General features: G+C 40.6%; 1 protein-coding gene across 1 annotated transcript; it reads left to right on the forward strand.

Annotated features, from left to right (window-relative positions):
- Positions 1 to 64: 64 nt before the first annotated feature.
- On the forward strand, positions 65 to 11,417 carry dclre1a (DNA cross-link repair 1A (PSO2 homolog, S. cerevisiae)). Its single transcript, XM_073489026.1, has 9 exons — positions 65 to 570; positions 1,518 to 2,876; positions 2,960 to 3,093; positions 4,910 to 5,028; positions 5,211 to 5,354; positions 5,558 to 5,703; positions 7,736 to 7,890; positions 8,922 to 9,063; positions 10,833 to 11,417. The coding sequence occupies exons 1-9, from the start codon at positions 141 to 143 to the stop codon at positions 10,997 to 10,999; spliced, it is 2,796 nt and encodes a 931-aa protein (XP_073345127.1). The 5' UTR covers positions 65 to 140; the 3' UTR covers positions 11,000 to 11,417.
- Positions 11,418 to 11,634: the final 217 nt, after the last annotated feature.

The raw sequence follows: 11,634 nt of genomic DNA on the forward strand, positions 1-11,634 counted from the left end.
AAGTAGTTTAATCTACATTAGCGTTTACTGCTGTCGTAGTAAGCGCGGGATGTTATCAAACGTCGGTTCTTGTGTAATAACGAGGGTGTTGAGGAGGCGATTGGGTAACGTGAGGCACGCTGCGGTTGTTTGTGCTCCAAATGTCACAGAAAAACGACTCAGAAAATGACATTTGGGAGTATAAACCTCTTGAGAAGAAGAAGAAGCGTCAGGGACCCCGTCCTGCACCTGCAGCTGTGACCAAAAGAAGATGTACCTCCAGAAAAGCTTCAAAGAGAGACTCCACTTCACTCAGGTCACCTGACAGGACAGTCAACACAGCTGGAAGTGAGGATAGAGGTACTGCTGCTGTTAAAATAGACGTAGATGGACATAACAGTTTAGAGGACCATGATCTGCCCTCAAAGTCATCACCTGCTCATGACACAGTGCAGAAGGACAATGGTGCTGAGGGACCATCCTCTGAAGACTTTTGCCCAATGTGTCAGATGCCCTTTTCCATTTTGGTGGTCCAGACTCAAAGATGGCATGTTGCTGAATGTATAGACACTAACAGGGACACATGCAAAGGTACAGTCATCCATCCTTCTCCATATACTTCATCTAAAGACATGACTTGTTCCCTCTCATCGGTTTCTCTCTATATATGTTTGTATGGTCTTCTTTTACACACCAGAAATAAAAAGTTTTCAGTTTTATATACACTACCAGATGAAAATAATGATGTCATTGATGATCATGAGTCAAAGGTAACACGCACACCATTTGCTTCTCTCTGGTGTCAGGAATTAAGGTTGCACAAGGTTGAAAGTCAGGTGGGTTTGAAGAGGATATGAAGATTTTCCCATTCACTTCCATTGTAAATTTTATTTTGAAAAAGCTTAATATTTGAAAAAGTTGAAAATGCAGAAATTCATTAAAACTTGTGTTCAGGGCCGCACACTTAACCAAAATATTATTGAAGTCGCAACGACCGAACAGCAAAGAGATGCCTTTGTAACAAAGGTAAAATGTGCATGAGTTTCATTACCATGAAGCGTGGACTTCGTCTGATGTAAGGCATCTATATTTGTTTGCCTCTCAGGCACTTCTGTATTATTAACCTCCAAGTTGTAATCAGTCATAATTACAACTTCCGAAACTGGTAATTATGGTCAGATCCTCCCTGATGAGTAAATGTCCATGTCTTTTGAAGTCGAAACCCCGGGTCCGGAAGACCAGCTTTGTTTTCCAGAATTTGAAGTCAGTTCAAGAAAACTTTGGTGACATAATCAAGTGTTATTTACTCTAGAAAGCTCCTTTGAGATCAGACAAACTTTTTACAATTTAACTTGAAATGATGAGGAAACTGATGTGCATACTCAGTATAGTTCTCATTTAAAAAAGGCAGCTCACATTTTTCTGATATCTGTATTGTCAAATGGCTTTTGCAGATTCTGTCTGTATTGTAGGTGCTTTTTAATTATTACAACTTTGTAGCATTCTCTAATAAGCCTTATTTCTACGTGTACACACAGAGTGTCCAGATGGCCTCCAGTGCTGCTCCACCATTCCAACCCATTACAAGAAGTTCAACCACACACTCCTAGCTCATAGTCGAGCCAACGGTGATACAGCCCTCCTCAGTCTTTCCCAGCAGGCTGGAACTAGCAGTGACACCAGCCTCAGTGGTCTCCCAGGACTCATAAACAATGAGGTGGATGACTCTGTTTTAGAGACCTCACAGGACAGTCTTTCTGCCTTATCCAACCGTAGTACCTCCCCTCACAATAATCAGACTGGAACACCTCCGTCTAAACGTACAAATGGCCTCTTGTTTCTGCGCTCACCTGGCCCTGAAGATTTTAAGAAAAAGAAAGGCTGGTCATCCTCTTTGAAAAGACAAAAGTCTATTAGTGCTTCCCAGGAAAGTAGAGCAGAGCCTTCATCCGCTCCTGTCAAGGCGGAGAGTGAAGGAGGAGCTTGTGAACCCAAAAGTGAACCTTCCCATGATGATGATTTTATATCCTTTTCTCCTCTTTCTGAGCTCCCTGCAGAGACTGAAGTAAAAAGTAGTGAATGTAGAAAAGCCCTTTTTAAAAATGATGCATCTGAAAATGAGTCTGAAGACTCAATGTTGCTGTTCAGTGAAGATGAACTTCTCACTGAATTCATAGATAATTTGGAAACCAGTAATGTGCAGCATGCTTCCTCAAACACCCAGCTGGAGTCAGTTAGCTCAGGACCTCCCACCAATCAGCTAAATGCCTCTACAGGAAACAGATCTGATCCCACAGGTGGGAAAGAAGTGCACAGTAGATCTTTCAGTGCATGTAAGAGTAGTATTCAGTCTCCACAGAGTATTGTTTTAGAGCGTCTGAGGAAAACTCTTCAAAGCTCAGATAGCCCGCATTTAAAAAACTTGAATGACAGCAGTGTTCAATCAGAGCCACCTCCTCTAGTGCCTTCATCACAAACCTCCATTGTCCACACATCTCAAACAATGCCGCCTCGGAAGGGGCAGAGCAAGACAGGTCAGGTCTCCTCTCTGAAGCAGACGGACATTGGGGTGTTTTTTGGCATCAAACCCCTCAAGGAGAAGGAGAAAGAGACTGAGAGCGGACCAAATGAACTCAACACCACGTCTGTTCCATCGCTTGGTGAAAACTCAAGGCAGAGACGACCAAGGAAGGACAGGCAAAGAAAAAGTACGGCTGACACAGCTGCAGATACCTCACAGGGCACAGTGACTGTAGGTAATAGTAATGTAGCAAGGAATACTCGAGGAGAAGCAGGGAAAGGAAGGAACAGAGGATGGAGAGGGAGAAGTTGGAACAGAGTGAACGCTGATGGAGAAGTAGAGTTCCCACGATGTCCATTCTACAAGAAGATTCCAGGTCAGTGATTGACGACATGTCATATATTGCTGCATACATTTTAAGGTTGATTATTTTTTAACCTTTTTTTACATTTTTCACAGGCACGAAGTTTGTCATAGACGCTTTTGGGTACGGAGAGATCGAGGGCATCACCGCATACTTCCTCACACATTTCCACTCGGACCACTACGGAGGGTTGACCAAGAATTCCACGCTTCCAATCTACTGTAACAGAGTAAGTCAAACTGGTTATTGTGACTTCCAATATTTATTTCCTAGGTGCTTATGCTTTGCATTTTATCTGGCGCTTGATGTGGTGTTTGGGTCGTGCATTTTTTAGCCATATGTAAAGCCACGGCATTATATTTTAAAGTAGGAGTCAAATACTTTCCTATATAATGTTTGGAAGCTTTATACAAAGTCATGAAAGTTTGAAAAATACCTAATTTTAAGTTTTGTTTTCAAGGAATATGCTTAAATTCAGATGTAATCCATGAAAAATTGTTTTACTCTCAACCAAATTGGTAGTTTTATCTACACACCCATGTAAAGTTAAACAAATATTTAAATTTTCGGTCTCCTCATGACTCACACCAGTCACAGACGCGACCGGCGCTAGACTGACTGACACGGGCACTGACATGAAAAGGGGCCGTTTTTCCGTTCCAATCTGTTCCACGTCTGGTGTAAATCTGGCGTCATGAGGGCGACCATCTGCTCTCAGAATGTGTGCGTCACCTCTGACCTTCGACATTAGCATGGAAAGTAGTGAGCCAACGTTTGTTCCTGCTCATCAGCTACAAGCGATGAGTGGATTTTCATGTCGCTGTTGTTTTGATGACAGCTGTTTACAAACTATATTTAAAAAAATGGCTTCAGAGACGAACCATAGTAAGGAAAGCGTACAGCACAACCTACAGAAAGCAGATAAGACCTGTATATGATGGGGAAGTGCTTGAATTTTAGTCCAAAAAATCTGTACAAACCCCGTGTATGACTTGATCTGCACAAGACGGCATTTTTCACATTTGTTTTTCTACATGAAACAGTTATGGATGGTGCTTTTTACCCCAGGTCTCATTTTAGTCCACCGCTGCAGCTGCATCCCACACAAACTCGACATTTTCCTTATTCATACAGGAGCAGAAAGAAACACGGCAGCAGTTTAGATGTGTCTGCAGTTTGTGTAATAAATAAATAAATAAATAAATGAATAAATAAATAAATAAATAAAATGAATGAATAAATACCACTGTCCCCTCCGAATGTCTGCTTGTCCCTTGAATACCATGCAAGAGATTAATAATTCTTTGAAAGTGCTACACCTTCTTTTCTTCTTCAAAATCCTATTTATTTGCACCTCATTAAAAAGCTTCTTGACTGCTCTCTTCCACAGAATTCATAAACATACGCCTGATCCATTTGTTATCTCATTGACTGCATTGTAATGAAAAATTAGCTTGCAGTTGGCAGCTGTGAATATCAATTTGCTAGGTTAAACCATTCTTACTATAAATCTGAAGACCTTTTGTGGCTTTCTGACAGTTTTGGAAAAAAAACTTTCATATCTGTTGGTCATTCTGTTTCTAACATCTCTTTCTTGCCACTGTGCAAACATTTGAGTTGTATGAATTCAGCAGTAAACTGAACAAATTGAGGTTTGTATGGAACATTGAAGGAACTAACTCTGTAACTAATCATAATCAGTAGAATCTAGAATAAAATGTATTGGTGAAAGAGGCGGTTTATTACGTCAGCTCTCTTGACAAATGGGTCATGATTTACCACAGTAGGGCCTGCATTCTCTCAGGATGACTACTAAAAACAGCCTTACAAGGACCAACTGGGACTCCATTGGGGTTTTGTTTATTTGGTAGGTCACAGAAATTCAACTTGGTTGCTAGATGGGTCATAGCCCAGAAAAGTTTGATCGGAATCACTGAGGAATTAAAAATCCAACTTATCATTCAGGCTTTTCCTGCTTTAGTGGCTGCTGCTGCATCACTGTATGGAAGTACACCGTAAATATGACAGATGCGTCTCCTCATCAGATCACAGGGAACCTGGTGAAGAGCAAACTGAAGGTGGCAGAGGAGTACGTACACATCCTCCCCATGAACACCCGGGTCACTGTGGAAGGAGTCGCTGTCATCCTCCTGGAGGCCAACCAGTGAGTCATCCACATGATTTCAGTATCAGCCACTGAATATAGTCCAAACCATTAATTCATTTAGCCTTAAGCTACAAACTGCTGGAGTAAACCATACAGATGCCAGAGTTTGACACATGTTCATCACACAAGTACTTCTGTCATATATCCATATTTATATACATCTGTGTCTGTTCTTTCAGTTGTCCTGGAGCTGCCATGCTGCTGTTCTTCCTGCCCGATGGACAGACTGTCCTTCACACTGGAGACTTCAGAGCTGACCCTTCCATGGAGACGTACCCTGAGTTACTCAACTGCCGGGTGCAGACGCTCTACCTGGACACCACGTTAGTACCAGTCTGTCTCCTCACACATATACTGTATATATACTGAAAGCACCATCAACGTTACTGGTTATATCGCAGTGCTCTCAGCTGTGCGTGTGACCTTTTGTGTGGTTAACATATAAAAAGACTCTTCACAACCAATGTGGATCAATATTGGCTAAAACATGTTCAGATTTTTTATGTAAGCTCTCTTATCTCTCCAGCTACTGCAGCCCTGAGTACACCTTCCCCAGACAGCAGGAGGTCATCAATTTTGCAGCCAGCACAGCCTTTGAATTGGTGACACTCAACCCACGTACACTTGTGGTGTGCGGCTCCTATTCTGTGGGAAAAGAGAAGGTCTTCCTTGGTGAGTGTGTCATTAAATCGCTGAATATACACTTTCCACATAAGCGTTGCCAGGAAGATCCACGTGTAATCAATTTTTGTCGCGACATGTCAAGATGTTGACAACAGCTTACAACGTCCTTTAAAAAACAGGGTTTATAAAACAAAAACGATCACAGGACAAAAAGGATGAGGCAGAGAAACGTGACTGCTTTTCCTAGAATCCTCCTCTGGATAATGCTATTTTTATGAACATTGTCGGCAGTCATTTTTGGTTCTCTTTTTCATAATTGTGTTTTCAGTGTCTTTCTAAATATTGACAATATGACATCTATTCTATGCACAATAGCAATGCACAATATTATGCTGCGAGTTCACATCTGTCAATGGTTTAACATAGGATGCAAACTTGTGTGTTTGCGGCATTGTTTCCAAAAATATGGACATGAATATCTGAATGAATATCTTCACCTTTGTCCAGTTTAATAACCTTAAACGCCATTACCTGTTCATGGAAATCCAAAACACAGAGAAAAACCTACATTTCACATAAAGGGGACTTGTGAAAGTGTGTTTATTTTAATTTTTTTTTTTTTGCTTTTATTTCTTAAAATGTAACCTCATCCGAAATTTTGAAAATGCCTTATTGGCAAAATATTCAATTTAATCAAAAATAAACCAGTGTTTTCTCAGCATATAATGCAATATTTTAAGTGAAAATAAAACTTAATTTACAGCAGCAGCTTTATTTTTTGTCATGATACCATCTATATGGAACCTTATTAATAAAACCTAAAGTAGAAAAAGACGACGGAGATGGAAATGGTGAGTTTAGCGAGGACTGGATCGTCGATCAGCTTTCATTATTCCGGGAGATTTGTGCTGACAAAAGGTGCACAGCGAAAGTGAGGTTCATAGGGAACCGATCTAAATGCTGACGTTGAATTATTCTATTTGTTAAAAGCAAAAATCTTGTCTATTGCCAGTTTAGTTTTAAAGACTATCTCTTGATACTAGAAGGTTTCAGAAGCACCTGCAGAAATAAGAGTAACTCACAAAAAAGTAGTGGAAATTGTTTCTTATCCAGCTGGTTCCTGTGGGCTCCCATTTAGCTGACGTGACGGTGACTAATTACACTATAAGAAAAGGGTATGGGGTCGTTATCAGTCTGATCACTAAGACAGGTTGATAAATGAAATGTTTTTTGATGAGTAATTTTATTACTGCAAATGACATGGTAATTTATTCATTTAATTCTTGAAACAACGATTTTACCATGAGGCACCAACCACAAACTGCTGGACACAAAATAAATGTGTTTCTAAACCTACTGGTATAACCAGTGTTTTGTTTTTTTTTACGTAGCCTTCTGTCACTACCTGACCTTTCCTCCCGTTGAAAAGGTCATGTGAAGATTGCGTCTTGTATTGACGTGGGAGCGGCGTGGAGAATGTTGGATTAGTGTGTTTTCAGAAGAGAGCCACTCGATATGTGTTGTCCTCACGTGAAGGCAAACAGTCGTCTAGTGACGCATGAATCACGGTCTGTTCCACTTTGGTGTGCCGAAGCAATCAAACGACACGCATTCAGTCTGCAATCACCTCTGCTTCGATGAGCTCTGCATGAAATTGGAATGGGAAACAATCAACAGCTGATTCAGTTGACTCTGCTCAGCCACTTTGTTTTCCTTTTCTTTGAGCTCATAAACACACACTTTAGACATGGTGAACATCATAAGATGCATCCAGATTGTTTTTTGCTTTAAAAAAAGGGGTCATTCAACGTTTACAGTTTGCACAATGGCTTCTGTGAAGTTGATGTAAAGGCTGTCTTTAGGGATGCATGTTATATATCGGACCAGTATTGGGAAATTTATCTTCAAGAGATCAAGAGGGCTGATAATGTGAGGTAAAATTGCACGCTGTTGTCGTGCACATATCGTACATATGAGAAGTTTAATGTTACACACTTTTGGAGTGTAACTGCAACTACATACTGTCTGAGTTGCTCACATCCCTGGTTCTCACACAGACCTTCTTCTGCTTTGTCCGCAGCACTGGCGGACGTCCTGGGGTCCAAAGTGTGCCTCTCTAAAGACAAATACAACACCATGTGCTGTCTGGAGTCCGAGGAAGTCAGAAAACATATAACCACCGACTGGAAGGCGGCGCAGGTCCACGTGCTGCCCATGATGCAACTCAACTTCAAAGTAGGTGCAGCGGTCTCATCCTCCATTAAAACGTCCTATTTCAAGGGCACCTTTTAAGAAACAAAGTATTTCACTGATTGAAGTCAAACAACAAGAAAATATATCACGTCAGACTCATTCACTGCATGTACTGTAAGTCAGTTTGACATTTAATTTAATGATACAGTACTTGGCGAGATGAACGGGAGAATAAAACAGTTTCCTCAAATGGTCCACAGACCTTTTGTGTGAACGTTTGTCCTGTTTTAACCTGTTTCAGATTATTTCTGGACAGTTTATCTTGATGTGCAAACACATTTTCTATTCTGCTTATGGTCTATTCACATGCAAGTACTAAGGGCAGGAGTTTAAAATAATTAGGAAAGGCTAATTAAGATGACCAAGCACATCATCTCTCTAAAATGATGAAGGTATTTAAATTTGCCATCTGTATGAGCTCAGATAATTCCCAGAGTTGGTATAATTCAGGCATCACTGGGCACAGAAAGGCTGACTTGGGAGAAATGGAGTTTAGGTTTGCAATGATATCTTTGAGTAGTCAGCCTTTTGAGCTATTTTTATCAAGAAGAGCTGCTGCAACTTGGACAAAGTCACCTTGAAATAAACAACATAATATAAGTTGAATATTTGCATTTCATTTTTTATAATTAATTAGAAATAACGGGTTTGCAGGTTTGTTTATCAGCCGGGACACGAGATGAAAATTAATAACTTGTTCTTTTATGTCGGAGGTAAGCTATTCAAAAACAAAGGAACAATGAGACCAGGTTTTCATTAGGAATAAGAATGATTGCATCTTGATATTTGAGGCAGGTTTTATGAGCACAAAAGCTGCACGAACCACACAGACTCTGAAAGAAAGCTTTTAGTATATGTTTGGTAGCTGTTCTTTGTTGCAACAGTGTAAGATTATCAATCTACTACTTTCATCAAGCTTAGTTTTCATCTTTTTTTTTTCTTTAACTGGCAGAAATGGGCCTCCATAAAATTCTCACTTCCATCTCTGCTTGCCTCCCTCCCCTTGTCTCCAGAAACTGCAGGATTATCTGGCACGCTTTTCACGCCAGTATGATCAGCTGGTGGCCTTCAAGCCCACAGGCTGGACCTTCAGCCAGCAGGTGGAGTCAGTGGAAGATATCCAGCCTCATATCAGTGGCGACATCTCTATCTATGGTACACACTAATCTTTTTTATTTTATGTATATATTTTGGCACAGTTATTTCATGTACATTCACATGAGACTATTAACAGAAAACAGTGAATACCCTCCTATAAGGCTTAAAAAGTTGTTCATGAATCACAGGTGAGGAAAAAAGGCCATGAATAATGATTTTATAAGTAAATCCTTCCTTTTTTTTAACTGCTGCTGCTATTTGTTTTTCTTCTGCAAGGATGGAGGTATTGAAGCAGTCAGAATGTCCTGCTCTCCTTTATTGATCAAAATCAGACCCAAAAACTGGTTAAAAACCTTCACCTTGCCACCTGCTGCTAAGACTTAATCACAAGAGCGGCACTCTCATGCCAAAAACGTGATTGTTCATCACATTGTTGCATTTAGCCTACAGCTCCCTCTTTTGGCAAAGAGAGGAGGGGAGGAAGTGTGTGAATAAACAATAGATCATGGCTCATTTGCTTCAGCTTGGTGATGAGAGGGAATATAATGAAGAGGATGCTGGGTTTCTTCACTCATGGACAGCTCTGCTGGACAGAAGCCCAGCATCAAACCCCAGCAATGAAATGGGTCATGACTTGATTTGCCAATGCAGACTTAGCCTGTTTATTTCCTCCCGTCCTCTGTTCCATATTGTTAATAGATCTATCAACAGCATCAGCCATCTGGCCTGTAACCTACAATCACCAGCTAGAGGCTTTTGCCATGCACACAGGGGTATAATTTCTTGCTCCTCAGCAGTTTGTGTGTCAGTCGAGCGGAAGCCAATTTGCACTTTCTCTCTCTGCCTTGTGTCGATCTCCTCCTCCTTGCTCTTCCCAGCCATATGCTGCCGCTGCTCCTAATATTGTTCTCTGCATGTGGGAGGATTGGCTGTATACTTGACTAGGTTTAGACGCAGATAGAGGAGCACATCAAACCTGAGGATGGGCGAAGGGAGAACAGACAAGAGGCTTTGTGCAGCCGTCCCAAGATGTCGTCTCATTCTCTCCTCGGAAAAAAAATAAATGAGTCATTTGATAGTTTTAGGGAAGTCTGAGCCTGTGGGTGTTTCACTCCTCTATACTTTTAGACATCTGGCTTCATGACAAGTTTTTACCTCCAACCAAATCTTCTCTGTATTCACTGCGCTTGATGTCTCGGGGAGGAATTCGGGGGGAAATATAATTTTTTTTAAAACTGAAATCGATTAAATCTGAAAATCATGTCTGAAAAGTCCCTCAGGTTGAGTTTAAACCCCTCCCAGTCTTATTCCCTACAGGACTTGTCTTCTCAATGAATGGAGAATTTTAATAATTAGAAGAAATATCTGAAACAGCCCTGTGAGGAAAAACAAAGCGTGGGTTATCTTCAGGTTTATAAGTCGTTTTCAGTGTAGCTGCATTTGAACTTTTTTGACAAATGCAACTTTTAAAGCAAGGATACATGAAAGTACCTATGTTTGATTACTTCTGTCATCACTAGTATGTGAGAGGCTGTTTTTCCACATTTTGGTTAACCTCTTGGGAATTGATGCATGGATCTTCATGAAACAAATCTGATGTATTCAGGTGACAGGTATCTATGAGTGAGTACAATGTGATGCAGACCCTAGATTCAGTGAGCTTAAATCATGGCTAAACAGTTATGAGTGGTTTAAAAATTAGAGTCTGTTGGGCCTTGACGGAGGTATGCGCTCTACCGAGTCCTTTTTTTTTTTTTTTTAGTATCTCAGTTTAAAAATTCTGCTGACAACCTTATCATGGTGACAGACCTCTGTTCTCTCAACAGGAATCCCATACAGCGAACACAGCAGCTTTCTGGAGATGAAGCGTTTCGTCCAGTGGCTCCAGCCCCTCAAGATCATCCCTACAGTCAACGTGGGCAGCTGGGCCAGCAGGAAGGCCATGGAGAAGTACTTTAATGAGTGGCAAATGGAAGCTAAAGCTAAACGGTAACTTATGTGTCAGTAAAACTGTGTTCGCAGCTGACCTCTCTGCTGTTTTCTGATAATAAGAGCGGAACCAGTTAATTCTCAATGCCTCAGATACTGTATGACCATGGGGAACAAACGTATTAACACTACTACTCAACACTGAGCTCATGACGCCAGCAGAGCGAGGGGTTGTAATATTATTGAGAAAAAGGTCAAGCATACACTGTTGAACTCGCTGAAAGCTGTTTTGTGTGAACATGATCTGATATTGTATGTATCATGTGTACAGTCAGACCTGTATTTTACATCAGAACTAAATTAATAGCTCAACTTTATACTGCAAGTGCTGCTTTGACATTGTGCAATTTCATAATTATCTGTATTATTTTCTAATTTAAATTCTTATCCTGAAAAAATAAATGTTTAAAATGTTCTTTTAACACTTTTTTGCCACCGTTTATTTACTTGTCGTGTCAAGAAAAATCATTATACAATCGATTCAAGATGAGCTTTATTATTCTCTAACCACTCTGCTGAACATCAGAAGACATCTCTGCCATTCAGATCATTCATACAGATGGGTTTGCGTGACCTTTTTAATGCCTCTTCAGTAAATATAGTGTTAAGGAGGAACTGCCACTACTTTCTCTTGGAGAG

Source organism: Pagrus major, chromosome 20 (genome assembly GCF_040436345.1).
Source record: "Pagrus major chromosome 20, Pma_NU_1.0".
In the NCBI taxonomy this organism is placed as follows: domain Eukaryota; kingdom Metazoa; phylum Chordata; class Actinopteri; order Spariformes; family Sparidae; genus Pagrus; species Pagrus major.

Bases quoted from the DNA above. Each gene is read 5' to 3' on its own strand.
- dclre1a (XM_073489026.1), top strand. From the start codon at position 141: ATGTCACAGAAAAACGACTCAGAAAATGACATTTGGGAGTATAAACCT. The intron at 3,094-4,909 runs GTAAGTCAAACT...TCTCCTCATCAG, and splicing joins TTCCAATCTACTGTAACAGA to ATCACAGGGAACCTGGTGAA. The intron at 7,891-8,921 runs GTAGGTGCAGCG...CCTTGTCTCCAG, and splicing joins TGATGCAACTCAACTTCAAA to AAACTGCAGGATTATCTGGC.